The following is a 19,013-nucleotide window of genomic DNA, read 5'->3' on the forward strand; positions in this document are numbered from 1 at the left end:
TTATTAATTTTTTTTTTTATTTAGAAAAAGGTAAATTCTACTTTTTTTCTCTTGGGAATCTGTGTATGTTCAATTACACTGTCTACTTTATATGAAGATATTTCTTCTTCTTTCCTCTTTGATATGCTTCTCAAAAGTGAATATTTCTGTTGCACAGAAGCATAGGACTTTTGCTTAGCTACTGTATTATACAAATAAAATACTTTTCTTTCCTTCTGTTGTGCATTTCTGTCAAATGAACCCTGTATATATTTGTTGTTGATATATTGGACATTTAGCAGTCCCTTTAAACAACATAAAACTTATTCTTCATATTTAAGGCAACACTAAATCTTACTTAAGCTGCTCAAGTAACTCAAAAGATGAGAGTTACTTAATCTTATTGGTCAGTGATCATGCAGCTACAAGTGTTTGAAACAACTCCCAGAATATGACTTATATACATCTCTCTGCTGTGTTTGTTTCTTTATATACTGCAGCATCTGCTGACTGTTTAATTTTTATTCAACAAGATCGAGAACAAGCTGCAGGTTTTTCCACGAAACGCAGACAACATGGAGGAGCTGAATAACAATTTAAAAGGGTGCGTGAGAGCTTGCTGGTGAGGACGTGGGTAGACAAGGGTCTTCAAGGGTTGGCATGTTGAGGATCCACTTTCGGAGTAAACTTGTGACTTTTCTCCTTAAACTCAGAGGAGGAATGTACAAGTCAAGCCGGGGTCATGTTCAACTGCAAAAACACTAAAATCGAGAACATGGATGAGTATATTGAAAAAAAAAAAAAAAAAAAAAAAAAAAAAACTTTTCATAATATTTAACAAGACCCAAAATGTGAAACAGCAGTGTTCTCCCACCCACACACGTCACCGTCTTCCTTAATCACCCGAGTCACTCGCAAGTTTAAACAGCAGCTGAGTCCCATCGCACCTCAGATAACCAGGTTGACAGGTTCTTACAGTTACAGTTCTTACTTTTTCTCCAATTAGAAACTGCTGCATGCAACGGTCCCTGGCAGTCAGATAAAACCACTGTCGATGAACTAGTTTTAATGGAGCAAAGACAGTAGCTACAGAATATAATGATATAATACACAAATTGACACAGACAATTAATTCTACATCTCAACTTGAGCGTTTATCAGAGTTCAGGTTACAAACTTTTTCTTTCTCTATCAGCCTTTTTGGAGTGACTCTACTCTTTCAGCAGTGAAAACTGGCCTTTCTTTCTCACTGAAATGGCTCTAATGTTGGTGCATCACGTATCCCATGAAGTGGCTGGTCGATCGACATTATAAAAAAGCAATGTGCCACGGCACTGAAAGGCAAAATGTAATGTCCACACATGTTGACCTAATATCCAGATAACTGTAGACCTCATCTTCAACAGCTACCACCATTTCTTTGCAGAGGTTTTCAACCAACATGACTTACAGATGGAGAAGAAGCCCACAAATTGCTCAGACTGAGTAGTCACCAGGGCAACATGGAACTCAGCGCTCAAAACACAGTGATGAAGATAGTGGACCTCTGGAGAGCCTCAGCCTCTCCCATCCTCACCCCCACCATGAGCAGCTCTACTAATGGACCTTTTCCATTGCACCAGTTGTACCAGGGTACAGTCTGTGTGCTAGCTTTTCCATTTCACTTCATCAAAGGACATGCACGGGTCAACACTCATGCCTAACCCAGCCCAGTCCCAGAACCCAGGCCAGAGCGGTTTGGGACGCCACTGTGAACTGACTGGCCAATGGAGAAGCTGTTTCTGTGAGCAGTGCTTCCTCAAACTCACATTGCAAATGAACAAATCTTTCTCGGGCTGAGAAAACGGTTCAGAAGATACATCCACTAAACCGGGAGTCCTGATGGATGCAGATCTTTCTATCCATTCTGGTGGCTCAAGATATTCAGAGTGAGATTGATGGGGTAAGCAGAAACAATCTTGTTCCAAAAAACGTGGATTGGATGTGGTTGGCCAAAGTTTTACTGGAGGAAATAGTTGAAGGCAAGTGAGGACTTGGAGAACTTTAGGAAAATCCCCAGGTGTCATATGGTGACTATTTGTTTGTTCTATGTTGTCACAATTTGACCCCTGAGAATGTGCTTCCAACATCACTGTGTGGTAGACAGACACATGAGTCATGCACAGAAGCTCCAGCTGATGCGTCCTTCTGCTGAAGTGATCAGCTCTCTTCTTTTGAGAACTTGCTATGAAATCGCTTGACGTGTTCCACTCTGCTCATGCTCAAAAGCAGCTGATCAGAGAAGGTTTTAAACCTATCACTCCACCAGCATTTGCCTTAAAATCAAAGGTTTCTCATTTGTTGACTTGTTCGGTCTGATAAGTGGGTCATGCAAGGTGACTGTCAGATTCCAATTTGATAAATTACATTGACAAAAGCAGATATTTTTTTAAGGATCATGCTGACGCTGAGTGAACTGAAGGAAACTTCTTCACATCTTCATTTTGCTTGAGGACCGAAAACTTTCTTCAGACCCAGCACCCCACAACTAGTGCGCTCAATCCGGCAGACACCTTCAAGTCAACGTCCTGCTGAGTGGCCTCAAATGTGAAAGTATGGGGTGCATGACTGCAAATGAGCGGAGGGTTCATTCCCTCCAGGTGACCAGGTCTGTGTTCGTCGATATGCTGCTCAGGTTTTCTGTGTGCTCCCTCTACAGTCAGACTCGGTAATCGCTCATCCCAGGCCTCTGCTCTCATCCTTCATGCTCTAAAATATTGGGATAACCTTGGCGGTAGCACATAATTAATCACTTCAAGAAACATTTTACCATCTTTTCCAAAACTTCAAAGACGTGACACATTAATATGTGTGCAGGTTTTACATGAATTCCACTTCTGATAAGTCGGTTTTTCCATTTTTCACATCTTAGATGAGAGAAATGTGTTCAGGAAAAGGAGTGCAGCTGATGTGCCAAAAATAAAATAAAATTATGACAAAATAAATGACATAAACAAAAAAAAAATGGCTCAAGCTTCACATGGATGGTGCAATCTCTGAATCCATCTGTTCATTTCAACCAGCTGGGAATAAGAGGAAAACATTTTTTTCTGAAACTAAATCGACAGCATTTAAGCTGGATATTTGCACTGTTTTTTACAGAGACTTTTTTATACCATTTTTCTATACCAAAGTTTGATAAAGTAGGGAGGGGTCATCACCAATGATGATGTTTGCTGATGATGTAGTGATTTGTAATGAGAGGAAGGAGTGAAAGTCAAGGGATGGATCATCCGGAGCAATGGACAGAGATCACCAGAGGTGACAGATCAGTGGCAGCTAAAGTGAAAGGGAAGCTTTATAGGAGAGTCGTGAGATGTGCCATGGTGTCTGGTTTAGAGGCAGTAGCTTGGGCACAAAAACAAGAAGTAAACTTAGAAGAGACGGAGATGGTGATGCTCAGACTTTAAATACATTAGGAATGAGTATACATATGAGAGGGACAGCTCAAGTGGAGTCACGGAGGCCAGAAGGTTCAGTCACGGGTGGAGGAGAGACGGTGTTGGGTGCAGTAACATACACACAGCTTGGAGGTGCCAATGCTTTCAGCCGAGTTTCAGCAGACAAATAGTGAAAAAAATCACCGCTGTAAAAGTCTACACATCGACATAACTGCCTGATAAAGCTTCCAATGATAACTCAACGCTTCCCTTCGATTTCCTGCGTGAAATTATGTTTGTATTACGGGTCAGTGTTGCATGTGCTGCGTGCCAAGATTTGGATGATGCCCACTCAATAGAGGAGTTATGTGTCCTATAAATATTTCCTCCCGATGTCTGATGTTCCTTCCTCCATCCTTTCTGCTCCGACACCCTCACTCTCCTTGAGACCAATTAGACATAGTTTATGGAGTAGACGGCCCCCTTTAGTGCTTCTGCTGACCTTAGTGAGCAGGCAAAGCTCTTACTCACTCTCTCCATCCTTTGTTTGCGCGCACACACACAGGCACAGGCACACACCCACGCGAAACGGAGAGATGAGGTTGTAAACAGATAGCCAATTGGTCGGCTACACTGAGGAGCTGATTAGGGAGAAGAGAGGTGTGGAGGAGAGAAAGAGAGAAGTGATAAACAAGAGGAAATAAGTGAAGGACATGATTAAGATTGAAGGTAAATTATAAGGAAATCATGGTGGAACGGAGTCTATGATCAAAGGGAAGGTGTTATTGATGTTTGAAAGACAGATAAGGAGAGCTGAATAAGTGCTCGGGCAATGAAAACAAGCTCCTTTCTAGGCCTGTTTATGCTCAACGTTACGTACAGATCCAGATCCGGACGGCGGCTTCTGTCCGCGCTCTGCATTCATTTCATCTGTATTTCTGCATGTTTCCAAAAAGCTCATGGATATGGGCCAAATGGAGCAGCGACACAGTGGGGGCAGTGTTGCTGGTACTACCCGATACATAGCTCTAATGAGACACGAAGAAGACATACCGTAACAATGTCGTAAATTCTCCAGCCTCCAGTCGCAATTTATTAAACGGCCTGACCAGCCTCCTACAACGCAGCCTCCGTTTTCCACTTTTGTGCAAAAGGTACATTGGCAATACACAGGCGCCATGTTTGTTTTGAGGTTTGCTGTTGTCATAAACGTTTGCCCCACTCTGTGGATATATTGTATTGGTGAACAGAATGCATGGAAGCATGAGATCAGTGATGGAAACATTGTTTGAAAAGGATAGGCACATTTTTGTGAGTAATGGGAAGTGATAAAGTTCCCTAAAGCTTTCCATGAGATGAAAGAGTTTGGTTGATGTGGGGCTGAAATAAACTTCTGATACTGCGCATTTAGTCTTATCCAAACTTGAATATATTTTGAGTGAACATGTCAATTTAAATCTTGATAGTGATGTGAACAATATGAAATGATGATGAATCACTTTTACGTATCTCGAAGTGTGAAAAAAAAGGAAGTTCAACCATTCCTGAGTAATTTACTATAAACAAAAACAAAACAAATAAAGGAGCTGAAACAAACCTTTTGTTTTAAAGAGAGCTCTACAGTTCTCATTACATAACCAGAATTGTCATCACAACAGCTCTTTCATGTATCCCACAAAGGAACACGGGATTCATGACTGACTTCTGTGAGGTGTCAGATGTGTGTTTTGATTCCTGAATGAAAAGATGCACAACAGGGCACCTTTATACAATGGTTTGGTCAAGTATTTAATCAAGTTTGTGTTATTATGTTATTGATCTCTTGGTGATCCAGTGGTGCCTTTTTTAAAAAAATACAAAATCGGTCACATCCACATAACCCCCTAGTGTTATGACAAAACACTGTTGTGTACTGTGTATTACCACCTGTGATGACATTTTTTGTTGTTTTGCCATGGTCCTTCCTCATAAACAAATAAATGTGAGATGAGAAGTTTGTCATTACAGTCTTTTACCAAAACAAATATACCTAAACGACACAATGTCGCTTCAAAATATGATTACTCATTTCTAGACTTTGTTTCAATGTGCCAATTTCAGGTGTGTGGTGTTGTTTCCAAAACATCCATGCTGAAGGAGACACTTCTCTGCAGTAATGCAGATGAAGTACACAAATTCTACTAAACTACTAAAATTATTCTGGTCTCAAATATTAAAATGCAGTTGATATGTGCAGCAGCACTGCAGCTTCAAGGACATGGAGGGAATTTGGCAAGAAGATTTTTCATTACATCACATTTGAGAGGCAAACAACTAGGAAAACTGCAACAATGCTGGAGAAAATGTGGACACATGAATTCTACTCATTCTTGTATATTTTGGACCTGTATTAAAACACAAACATTCTTTTAAATATTCTTGAGGAGATATTAGAATGTAACGTTCTTAAGGACTCACAGATATGTTTGCTGGGACTCTTGCACTCAGAAGTGCAACAAATGTATTTTGATGCTTGCTGCTAAAAAAGCTATTACAAGGAAGTGGTTGAAGGTTGATGGACCTGATGGACGAAGTTGGACATTAAGCATTAAGACTGAAAACTGGGTTGCACACAAATAGAACATTTTTTCAGCAAAGAAACACAATCTTGTAGAAATTATAAGTTAATGTAATATCTCCATTGCTTCTTTTCTATGTATGTATTTTTTGTATTTATTTTATCATATTGTTATCTATGCATTTTTTGCACGAGTTATAAACCATTGTAAGTGTCATTTTCAAAATTTAACACCTGTACTTTGTAAAATTTCAGTTGAATCGAGTCTCATTACGGCTTAAAATCACAAATGACCAAGGAAAGGGTATTTTAAACAGAAAAAAACGTGTATAGTATAATTATCAAACGCTGCATAGAAGCCATTATTCTCCAATATCTGAAACAAATGATGCCATTTTAGCACTAGCAGCCTTCACCGCTAATAGAAAGAGTGAAAATGTTTGACTTGCATTTTAATGCTCTTGAACCCCTCAAGTTTTGCACTCAACGTCAAGACTAGGTCAATTGCTTTGGTATTTCCTGAACGCTTCAGCTCGGCAAACGCGCTTAAGACAAGACGTGAGAAAAGTCATTTCTCCAACTAAAACATACAGAGGGAACAGCCCTTTCACTTGCTGCTACCGAACACTATTTTAACCCATCCATTCTTTGAACTTGAAACTTGCAGCCATGTGAGGAACATGTGAGATAAATCTATGGCAAAGCCGCACCTCCCCCTACCACACTTCTGATGTTTCATGCCATGTCGTCGCCCCTTCATCTGCATCACGATCAATCTGGAAGCGCAGTAGTTGTGGTGGAGTTGACCTTTTCAACACCTCGCGGTCTGGCGTTTTTTTTCTTGTCCCTCATTACGATTTGCTCACATGACCTCCAACATTACGGGTCACACTGATGTTTTTTCCCCAACAGATTGTCGCGTCGTCACTCCCAAGTCTGGCACCTGCTATAAAAGCGTGTTCCATCTGACTGGCAGCTCTCATTACAACCCACTTTTTTTCCCCGCCATTGATTTATTTGTAGCTAATTTGCTCAAAAATGAGAGACAATTGGCAAAATCAAACAGCAATTAGCATGAATCGCCATGATCATTAACACCATTATGGAGGACTCCTCATCAGTTTCTTATTCAGCCTCTCAAGTGCTCCACAGATGTGCGGTGAGGGAAAAACAACTCCAGTCGTCGACGTAATGAATGTTGCTCCCGCAGACGTGCAGTCAGGGGCAGAGGAAGCTCAATGTTTGCAGCAACTGTTTCCACCAGGTGGTCACATGGTGTCTGGATCGACGGAGACTAAACCGCTGACATTTCAGCAGCAACACAATAGACATTTGTGCAATTGGATTTTGCCGTGGCCTTAATCTCCTGGACATGCTCCGGCAGTGACAGACTTTATTGTAAATCTTTCTCTCTGGTGTCAATTTTCTGATATTCTTACGTAAGCCCGACTGGATTCACCATAGATAACCAGGATGAGGCCATTATGCACCTCTCAAATCTGACAGAGGAAAACGTCTCTTCCTTCTAGTCAGATTCAACCGCAGGGCTCAAGTGCAAAAAAAAGGTCAAAGCTGACATCCACCAGATTATCATAATATGACATTTTTGGCATTGGTTCTCTGGATTTCTTTCAACATTACACCATGTTTTTTTTTTTTTTCACTGAATCATTTATCCCATCAACATACGGCACTTAAAACATCAGCTATAACCAGCCTGTTGGATTCTCACTGCTGCGTTTGAATGGACCACTCCGAAAATGCTGCATTTAAACACGTCTTTCAAAAAAAAGAAAAGCCCTGTTTTGGCTCATTCCAAGTTCTTGTTTGAATCGAGAGGGATGGTTTATACCAATCGTTGATCGGTGTCGAGTCAGTGTGAAATCTGATCATCTCTCCATGTTGGGGGATAGTTTTGTGCCACATGTTTAGTCTATGTGACTTGAGAATGTGATCGTACTTTTAAACTTATTTTTAGTACAGGGAAGCTTTGACACTGGTCGACTCTGAGTCTCTGGATCCTTGTTTATTTTATTAGATGGAGTGGTCCTCATAGGTTCTGTGACGCGGTCGTCTGCATTGGTTCATAACAAGACATGCGGGTCTCCTGGCGCCTTGGAAAAACACTGTGGTGAAAATTGTTGGATATTGGACAGACCTCCGCTCTGGTGTTGGCGGCGGAGTCCTCCTCCGTGTCCCCATTAGGATTGACTGATCGCGGACACACTCTCACAGGCAGCGTTAATGCTACAACTCGGCATCAGTTAGGGACCATCAACAAATTCTAAAGCGGTCAAAATATTAATATTAACCATTTTAGGAGAGAGAATTGTGAAAAGGTTTTTTATAACACAAGACAAAGGACTGACTTCGATTTCGAGAATATTATATGACTAAATGATCATTTATTGACATTATTTCTAATATTTCATCAGTAGCATCTAGGAAATGTGTCCAGACTGGTCCATAGTTAAAGTCAACTGTTAAGAAACATTACAAACAGTAGACAGACAGCTCAATTTAACCTCTAAATAAAGCTAGCAGAGCAGTCTGTCAGACACGAGCAGGAGAGACACAAAACATTGAATTTCTCATCTCTACACATTGTTAACTATTATACTTAAAAATAAACAAATAATGATGTTGGCGATCAAACTCCACAAATAACAGTTTTAAGAGAGACTCTAGTGTGTCCAACACATGGAATATAATAAAACATTTGTCGTGATAACTTTTTTTGTCCATATTGTCCATCCCAAGAAGGAAGTATTAAACAAAATACTGAATAACTGAATATGAATGAATGAATAAGTGGAATATTGTAATATTCTTTGCCGGGACGCGTAGTGCGGCTATGGATGGTGTTATGTTTCCAAGTGGATTGAGCTGGTGGAAGGGTATCTTCCTTCAACTCCTCTGGCTATTCATGCTCTTTTTTACAGGACTGCGCCCGTCACAATGGCTCAGGTTAATGCAAACGCAAGAGCACGCATACCTGAGTCACACAGTATCTTTCAGCGTCATGTAAACAGGGAAGAATTCATCTCAGATTATAATACATTCATTCAGATTGTGTGAAAAAAGTATGTATAACTGAAAGTATAGTGAGGATGGCACAGGCGTGATACCCACAAATGACTATTCTTACCTTGTTGCACGAAGGAGCCATAAACAAACCACATGGAATTGTACAGAGTTGTGGAGGACACTGAGCCCATGGGCAGCCTGGGTGGGTTAAGCCAGTTGAGCAGGTAGACCAGGATGCCAACTAAGAGCACAGTGCCGGCGATGCACGCCCACAGCGACAGGTCGAAGGGTGCCAGGCAGGCAAACATGTCGACAGTGCGCTCGGCCTTTCGCAGCAGAACGCCCACAGAATAATCCATGTAGCGTGTGGTGAAGTCCACAACGCTCTCCCGCTCAGGTGTGATGGTCAGGGCAGCGAGTCCCACGTCAGCTCGCTGCAAGGAAGGAGGGAAAAAGATCAACATGGGAAAATGTGACGGTGAGGAAAAGAGTGGGATCGAATGACAGAAAAAAAATATATATATAAAGAGGCAAAGCATCTTAAGTACTGGTTGACTAATTTAATTTCTATTTTAAAGGTCAAGATACAAAAGAAAGTCTGCATCTTCTCCCACCTACACGCAGCCTCCAGCTAAGATCATTATCACATTTATATCACATACATATTCAGTTTTCACTACATTCTCAGGGCAAATAATGTCTGAATATTCATGTTCATGCTAATGAGATGACCACCTAAAAATGAGTCACTCTGCTGTACGTAACAAACAAAAGATTTTGGACAGTAAAAATGGAAGAAACTGACATGAGAATCAGTTTGAGATTTCAGCCGCTTCTTTGACTCACAAGTCAGACAGACACTGTTCATCTAGTGGTCATGTTCAACCACCTCACTGTCATGTCTGCAGCTGAAAGTCAGACGACTTGTTACTGCGGCTACTTGTCTTACACACCTAATACCTCACTGGATTTTCATAATGATCTCATAATAGAAAAAAAAGTGACGGCGGCAATAAAGGATAAATTTCTCGGTAACTGCAATACACCGATTATAAGCCTCATATCCGACAATTCCTAATGGCACACCGCGAAAGAGGCTGGGATACAAATGTAATTTCACTACCTAATGAGCGAGAAAAGTGTTCAAATGAGCAGCAATCCTCGTAAAACGCATATTATTAAGAAGAGAAAGCCTTCAGTCTGCCTGTAGGTCGAGGAAACAAAGATGCGTGCATCTCTTTGAATCTGTAATCACAGCAGAGTTGGCGGCGACGGTCAGCCGATGCTAAACTTGCAGCGACCGCTATAGGCAACAATTATCTTCTGTAATTGGATTTATAAAAGACAAACCTTGCTCGCTGACTGATGGAGGAAACTGAATTAGTCGTAGCTTTTTCATCCTTTGAGTCTACTTATTGGTGTGTTGCGGTGCCTGGCACTTTTTACAGCCTTGACATGGATGTGGAGTGCAGCCAGAGAACATGAGCTTTAATGCAGGCTGGAGATACAAATGCAAATGGCAGTGGAATCTAATGCTTTTCCGACTGTACATCCCACGGAGCGGAGACAGGTGGAAACCTTATGCCGCAATTTAGGATTGGGAATTGCTTTTGGATGTGTTAGTTGGAGCTGGCTGAGCTGAAGTGGAGGCCGCCCCTGGCGAAGCCCCTCACGACGTCTGTGTGTCACATATGATTTCTGCAGAGTGTGAATGTAAAGCCGTAATTCCTGAAGTGGAAGAGCAATCACATCTCAGACCCAACTGGAGGCGAAGCGCTCCAGTCCGTGATCTGATTAGTGCGGGGTTAAAGCTTTAGGTTGCGGAGCATTATGCAAAGCATTTCGTCTGTCAGATTAAATGACGATTTCTTGCCAATCAACCCGTCCTTCCTTCTTCAGTTATCACATCCCGCATACTCGTCGTGAGGCAGTGCATGAAATAATAATAAATAAATTCAAATATCATCAATAAATGAGGGGTGGGATTCGATAAAAAAAATCTAGTTAATAAGAGAATTTGTGATAAATTAATCTCAATTATTCGCAATTTTATGGTATAAGAATATTTGCCACAAGGAGCCACATTTTTCAATTTGAATGAATTTGGTATAATACTGAATCAAATGATGGAGCCATACATACATTTAAACAACAAAATATTGTTTATTTTGGATCAGTTTGACAATAAATCACGATGGTGGCTATATTCAAGTTTTTATATCACCTTATTTAAACTATAGCTCTTTTGATGCCTTGAAAATATTTGTATAAGAATTTCAATTTCAAGTACATTCAGAGTAGTGGAAACCCTGGCCATTGTGTAGCGAAAAAAACCTCCCTGAACAAAAGCAAACATGCTTTTGTTTGCTTTTGTTCAGGGATTCCTCCATGTTTGTTGTTGTTGTTATCATCCTAGCTGCCACGTGTCTTGTGCATCAGTGTGATCAGTGGACCAGGAACTACGGCACTTACAAAGGTTCCCTGTTGTCTGGAGAGCAAACTGTTACATTAAATAAAATAAAATAAAATAAAATAAAATTAAATTGTGTTTATTTAATTAATCGTAATTAACTAGCTAAAGTCCCACCACTAAAATAAATAAATTCATCTAATGTTTATTAAATATCTGCCTTTTTCAAAACATGCTCCTTTAAATAGTGTGAAGGACTTGAAAAATGGCAGATGCTCCTTGCCTGCGACTCCATTCCACTTTGTTTAAAACTGACTCAGCTGCCGTCTTGACAAGTTCCTAGCTGCCCCAAAACCCCAAAATGACCTCACGCAACAGAGACATTGATTTGTGGAGCGCTGTCACTCTTCATGTCCGGAAATTTTATATGTTAGTCCACCTTCTTGTTGTGGGCAAAATAGAGTTCACAGTTTTACTAATCCCAGAGGGGTTGGTTGGTGTTTTCATATTCAGCGTCATTTACACTTCACACTTGAGTCACATCAGCAGCAAGATGGATTCACACTATGTGCCTTGTGTCATCGATGACATGATCCTTTGAGTGGGTTCAAGGAATGTTCTCACTCCTTCTGATTCATGACAATCACAAGTTGAATGAATGTGTAAACGGATGAGTCGTGGGCTGGCTTATTCTTTTTTATTACTAAGATATGGACGCACATCACTCTTTCATGATACAGTATGTGTTAAGGTGAGGCGTCATCTTGCTAACATCTTGGATAACACAGGGAAAAGCACAATAGGGCCGCTTTAAATGGCAGCATCACATTTCCTAAAAGGAAGAAAACATGAAAGATAGCTTAGGGATGCTCTGCGACGGGAGTTGGGCTTTTTCTTTATTTATATCTAAATTCACTTTTCGTGTTGTTTGCCACCCTGCTGAATCAACAAAACAATGTGGTCAAATGTCACTCCAGCAGTTTCTCAGCAGTTCCTATTTCTCTTTTCCTATTTCTGTTTCTCTCTGCTTTTCCAGTTTTCTGTGTTATACTCTCTGTTTAGAATGTGAACAGTTCACATGAGCAACAGTCAGCAACAAAGATAGGTCACAGTCTGAGAGAGCTACTTAAACTATCTGACAAAAGCAGTTTGCAGCTTAAGAAACCCTTTGTTATTAACTCGCAAAAATATAACAATCATAAATGTTTGCAAAGATGGCTGTTTGATCATTTGTGTTCGATGTGCCAAAGTTAGGAAGAGATTTGAGTGACATTTTTTGGCAAAATGTTGCATGAAGGAACTGCTGGTTACATTTCGGTGGTGTTTCCACTTCACTGCAAAGGGACTGATGTAAGCACATTTGTGATCCACTGGTCTTTGATGTCGTAGATAAAAAAAAGCCATCAGCTGTAGCCTTGCTCATCTGCCGCTGTCTTAGAGTTTATACATCAACATTTTATTTAATATTTTGACAAGTATTTATCCTTTCCCGACTTAATTTTGTCCACTTGAGGCCACCGTTGACCTCTGCGATTGGGCGAGGAATGAACGAGGAATATGTTTTTTTCACAGTCTACACTGTTGCTTTTTCCCCTCAATTTCTTCACCTGAGTAGTGTGTAGTCCTGCACAATGATCCCCCCTCTCTCGTTTTTCTCTCTCTCCTGTCCAGAAGAGAGGTCTGTGAAAAACGGTTGGATCTGCCCAAATCCTATTTTTACTGTGATTATCACAGTTCTTCTCACTCCAACTCTAGCTTTGACTTTTGTTATTTTTTTCTGCTGATCAATAAATAAATGAATCACCCCTGCACTACAGCTAAATTTACATTTGTGGGAGTGGGAGACCCCATGCTGCAGAAATACAGCTTTACTTTGAAGGCCAACGTGAGCTGGACGCGGATCAATGTGTGCGAGACCTGACCATGTTTTCGTTGGATTACATGGACATGAAACGTGACTGCAGTATACAATCATGAGTTTCAGCGCAAATAATAGTTCCCACATGAACAATCACCAGCTGAGAAAAGCAAATCCTTGGCTGTCGGGCTCAAGTCAGATATGAGATATTCTTCCGTTTTCCGTCATTATTTTTGTTCGTTTTGCATTTGCTGTGATGATCATAGTCTTGTAATGGATGCTGAGTAGTAAGGCCTATGCAGCGGACACAAAAATGTTGGGGAGACTTTGTATTTCTTCAGGTGTCATCCGCTGCCATCAACGACAAGTGTAAAATAATGGATAGAAGGATTTATAAAAACTGTATTACTCATATATTTCTCACCTTTAGCATCACTCGTTCAAAGGCATTGAAAGTCAGATGCTATGATTCCAAAGACTCTTATCAACGTTCGAAACGTAAATGTATTGGTTCTGTTTTCAGGAAACCATTCTTCAAAATTAAACTTTACAAGGATTATAAGATGTTATTAAGTTTAACCATTAAATAATGATGAACCTTCATGTGTAAGAATGCTAACTCTGGCCATGCTTTCACTATGTTGTTCTTTTGAGGCAAAGTTTTTTTAAATATTTGACATCTAAAACCCAATTTTTCTACACATCATTTTGTTACTCTCTGATAAAAATCTGAATAAAAAGAGCTCTGTGGTGTTGGAGTCCAATATAACAATGCTGTGGTTAAAAGAATCAAAGGGCCGTCCAAGGGCAACAAGCACGACAAGTGAAACTTTGATGTGCTGGGAATTATTTGTATCAGTCTTTTATTGGCCACTGAAAAAGCCCGTCATTCTGCAGACTGCCGACAGCATTTGGGAAATAGACTGATTGCTCCAGAATTTGGGTTTAGGGCAGCAAACCTGGCAGCATGAAAGATGGATTCTGAAATTATATTTAGAGCGGCAGCAGCGGCAAAACTGGAGGTAATGGCGTGTAACGACTATTTACTGTTTGTGGGAAGGAGAGGAAGAACCTGTAGGCAACGGCATCTGTTACCACTCAACTCTAAATTATTCCCTCAATCCACCGTCACTCCACACTTTCTAAGACCCAGAATCCTATCATTTCGCAGCATTGAGACAATATTTGCACTTCTTGTCAGTGCGCTGATGTTTTCTGTTACGTTGTCATGTGATTTGCATTGCAGTCCGTCGATCTCATCTGTGCTCACGAGTTGTTTTCAAGGGGATGTCAGCATCCAGCCTCGCCGCAATGGGACCATTTCAACAAACTGTTTGAGTCGAACTGCTGATATGAGAGGACCGTGGAAACTCATCGCAAAACACTCATCATAAAATGAAGATTTGAGGAATAATAGGAAGAGCAGTGATTGTATGCTGACTTTGAATTTTATTCCGGATGTATTCGTCCCTGAAAAAAATACAATGAAGGGTTTTTTGGCACATTTTCTGTTCTTGAACTGCATTTGTTGCACATTGTTTTTCTAAGATCTTTTATATTATTTGTTTTTGTTTGCACTTTATAATGTTATTTCTTTTTAATTTATCGTGATATGTTGTGTACAAAGCATGTGACAAACACAATTTCCCTTGGGATTAGTAAAGTTCTTCTGATTCTGATTCAAATTATCAACTGAATGAATTCAAACTTCCTCAAAATTTAACAGAGTTAAAAAAAAAGCTCCTCATTAATTGGGCCAATAATATTGGATCATTTTTCATATGAAAAAAAAAACAACCTATTATTATTATTATTGTTGTTGTTGTTGTTGTTGTTGTTGTTGTTATTATTATTATTATTATTATTATTATTATTATTATTATTATTATTATTATTATTATTATTATTATTATTATTATTGTTATTATTATTGTTGTTGTTGTTGTTGTTGTTGTTGTTGTTAATGCAGACATCTGTTATCACTGTACCAATTGGGGCAATAAATGCATACTTCTACATGTGCAGTTCTTAAAATCACTATGACAGTCGAAAAACTAAAACCTATGAGAAACTATTTAAGAACACACCTTGCATCCGATTTTGTTATTGTGTTTGTTCTCCCTTTGTTTTGCTTGACAGGCAATGACACCCAGCTGGAAACAATATTCTTGTCAGTGCACCTGTGAGCCTTTATAAGCTTTCTGGTTCCTGGTTGTGTTGTCAGATCATCCGTGCTCCTATGCTGATAAAGTTGACTTCTCTCTTGATCTCTTTGTGTCTTTTTGTGGTGCGACAGCTTTTTGTTAGATTTGTACCGTGAGTGTGCTTTTCAACCTCCTCGTGCATTTTGTTCACTTTATTCTCTGATTTGGGCTGTAAGTGCGTATTTCCACAGCATGGGATTTTTGTTCTTGGTCTATTGTGCATGAGTTGCGGCCACATTATCCCCTTCACTTTTTGTCTGTTATTTCTGCCAGTGTGTTTTGTTTTATTCTGCTTTTTGCTATGTTTTTTTGCTAAAGTTTCAGTGCTCCTGTTTTTCTCCTCTGTTTTCTCTCCCTGTTCAGTGGTCCCTCTTGTATGTTCCGTGGTATTGTTAATGAATGATAATTATAATTTCACTTGTCAGTCTCCATTTCTCTCCACAACACAAGCATTAGGGTCCAGTACTTTCAGGTTCTGTGACACATCTATTCAAGAGGCCTGAACAGTAAAAAGCTTTTAAAAAAACTTAAATAAAAATAATAAACGGGAGTAAGGTTGCCACTATTTTGGCAACTGACAAGAAAAATGAAATTTCAATTAAGATTTAAAAAATATTTTGGTGTCTAAAAATATGGCCAGGGAAAACACATTTCAAATTTTTCATAAAGGTTTTGGCTGACATGTAATATTAGAGGCATTTCACAACTCACCTTGAAGACTAGTTCCCCCATGAGTCCATTCCACTGACCGTCAGGCTGCAAGCTGCCGTACTTGTGGTCAGGTGCAATGTAGATCTCATACTTGAAGCCCAGGTAGTTGGACAAAGCATCCAGGACATCGATCGAAAAGCCTTGATACTTCTTTGGTTTTCCCAGGACGTTTTCAGACACCATAACAAACGGCTCCTCCTACAAAGAAGCATGAAATCCCAATGATTCACGCAGCAATTTGCCGACACAGATTCTCATTGCAGCTTATCAGAAGCAGTGTCAGACATGTACAATCACTTGACCTGTAAATGTAATGAAACATTAAAAAAAAAGGGAAATTGACACTATCAATGTCATTGCTCAACATTGTTAGTATCCAAGTCAAAAAAGAAAATGTTTAAAAAAAGAAATCACATAAAAAATAAATAGTTATCCTGCCGTCAGCACACAGTAGAATGCGACAACCTTTTTTCCACCACTTTACATTCATAAAGACAGATGGATCTTTGGCTTGTGTTCTGTCAAACAACGTAGGTGGGAGAGTGCTTAGGGAAAAAAAAGAGTGACCTTCAGGGGCATTATCTCTTTCACAGCTACTTATCTATTGTGGGGGACAGTTTTATCAGTGAGTTCCATATTTCTCTTCCTCCTGCCACTTTAGCTCAACCAGCTCTTCCAAGAACAGAGACTTAATCTCTCCATCTGGTCCCTGGTCTGCCCGGTGGTCACCTCTTGCAGGCCCATGGAAAACCTCCAGAAGAAGAGAGGACGCCGGACAACCGCAGCTTGCTTTGACTCTATGCAGAGAATAATCAATGGAGACGCGGCCGCCTGCCTCAGGAAAGTTATTGTGACTTGTTACAGGGTAAGTGTGCGATACATTGAATAGATTTGGCAGTGAAAAAGGCGCATACAGGACACAGGCAATTTGTGTAAAGGCACCGTTATCTGTTGTGCCTCCCAAAGTCTTTACTTCCGAATATCTACGTGGCATTTAAAGGGCAGTCGTGTTCGAGTCAAACAACATTTTAGGCAATTAATATGCCAAAGAGAAGAGCTGGGGTAGGATGAGGACAGAAGAGATACAGTCGCGGTTACAGGCACACAAGGCATTGTTTTTCATTATTGTCACACTTTCCGCTTCAGTTTAATAAATCCCTATTGATGACTTAAACGTCTCAGGCCAATACATTCGCTGGATTTATGAGCGCTTGTATCTTATTGAGTGGATACTGGCTGCGCATTAAGCACACACGGATGTCTGCACAAACACACACACACAAAGGCTATCAATGCATTAACTTGGTGGTTTCTAATCCTTGCTAGCTTCAGACGTTCAATAAGCTATTAGGGGGAGAGTGGACATGCATGCTAAGACCCTCTATAGCTACAAGCTGCCATCAATCACTGGCCAGCTCGCGCTCGTGTGTGCACACTTATGTTTGCTAAAATAATTATGACAATAATCAGGGGGAAATGCTATAAATCCAATTACTTTCAAGTAGTTCAGAAATGAGATTACAGTCTGAACTTTGCAGGCCTTGAACCTATTACATGGATTTTTCAAATTGAAAAATAAAACAAATGTGGGGGTCCACACCACCATTTTTTGCTCATGACTTACTCATACCATTAAGAAACTGTTGAAACAAGAAATAACTAACTCCTACTAGGTGTTACTCCTTCTAGCTAAACGCCCAGAGGTCCTGTTGTATGTTTGCTAGCCCGCTCTCATACCAACCCGGGAAACACTGAGCATGTTTACATGATGTATCAGAAGATGTATGTGTTGGGAAGACATATCAGAAAGCCAAATTATTGCGTTAGTCTGGCTAAGTTAAAATGCATGTAAGCTTAGCCCGACTACTAGAGAGTAATTTCAATTTCTTAGTCATGGATTATATGACTTGGATAATGTGGTTAACAGCCCGACTAAGCTAGCATGTAGCATGAGTAGCTGGACTATGGGACTGGGTGATGTGCGGCTGCACGAGCTGATGCAGTACGTGCTCCTTGGTCTGATGTCGGGGGTGAACACATCACAAACCTGATATTAGCTGCGTTTTGTCACTCGCTACGACACTCATCGGCAAATGTGTAGATTTTTCTTCAGCCGCATTCACGCATGGACATGATTTGTTGGTTTTAGTAGACATTGCCACAATGCTAGCAACCGGTCGCATGATGGCAGTGTCTAAAAAAAAAAAAACTTTCCTAGTTTAATCCACACATTTGCCATAGGAACCGTGTCGAATCGGAAGGACTGAAAAAGCTCCTGGCGCCACCCCTTGTCATGGAGGTGCATTACTCAGTAATTCAACTTACTCTCCAATGCACGTTAACCGGGAGACCATGATGCAATCGGACTTGGCAGGCTACGTTCTACATGTAACCGTGGTCAATGTCATGCCGTTGTTTTGTTTGGTGAGGTCAGTAGCACATACTTGTCACCATGAAGAAGCATTGGAAGCCTGAGTATACACTGCTTTTACAGTGCAGAGCTTATGAAATACATTGTGTTGTTAAACCAATGAAAAAAAAAAAATACTGAAGACGTATACTGAAAACGTGAAAGGCCAAACGCTGAGAGATTCTTACTATAGCTTTGATGGTTAATCAACCCTATTTCTTTCCCCATCCACTTGAAGTCACGCTTGACTAAAGTCATCTGCATGAGAAACGCGAGCCACTGTCTTTAATTGGCTGATATTCCAGTTCTCATGACTTTCACATGCAGGTGAAACCATTGTTGTGTCAAGATACTCATCTGGTCCTTTCCCATCTCCACCTCTCTCTCCTGCAGTTTGTCCCTCCACCAGCTCTGATATACAGCATTTGGCATCCTTCC

General features: G+C 40.3%; 1 protein-coding gene across 7 annotated transcripts in view; it reads right to left on the reverse strand.

Moving 5' to 3' along the window:
• Positions 1 to 19,013, reverse strand: part of grid2 (glutamate receptor, ionotropic, delta 2) — a 410,310-nt gene that overhangs the window by 99,027 nt on the left and 292,270 nt on the right. For all 7 annotated transcript variants that reach the window (XR_008415513.1, XM_053869669.1, XM_053869670.1 and 4 more), the window contains exons 10-11: positions 16,166 to 16,363; positions 9,104 to 9,416 (exon numbers count right to left, since the gene is read on the reverse strand). Coding sequence is in view for 6 of the 7 variants with exons in the window: in XM_053869669.1 (XP_053725644.1) it covers positions 9,104 to 9,416; positions 16,166 to 16,363 (511 nt within the window). In the remaining variant the exon portion in view is untranslated. The remainder of the gene's footprint in view (positions 1 to 9,103; positions 9,417 to 16,165; positions 16,364 to 19,013) is intronic.

This window comes from Synchiropus splendidus, chromosome 7 (genome assembly GCF_027744825.2).
Source record: "Synchiropus splendidus isolate RoL2022-P1 chromosome 7, RoL_Sspl_1.0, whole genome shotgun sequence".
In the NCBI taxonomy this organism is placed as follows: Eukaryota; Metazoa; Chordata; class Actinopteri; order Syngnathiformes; family Callionymidae; genus Synchiropus; species Synchiropus splendidus.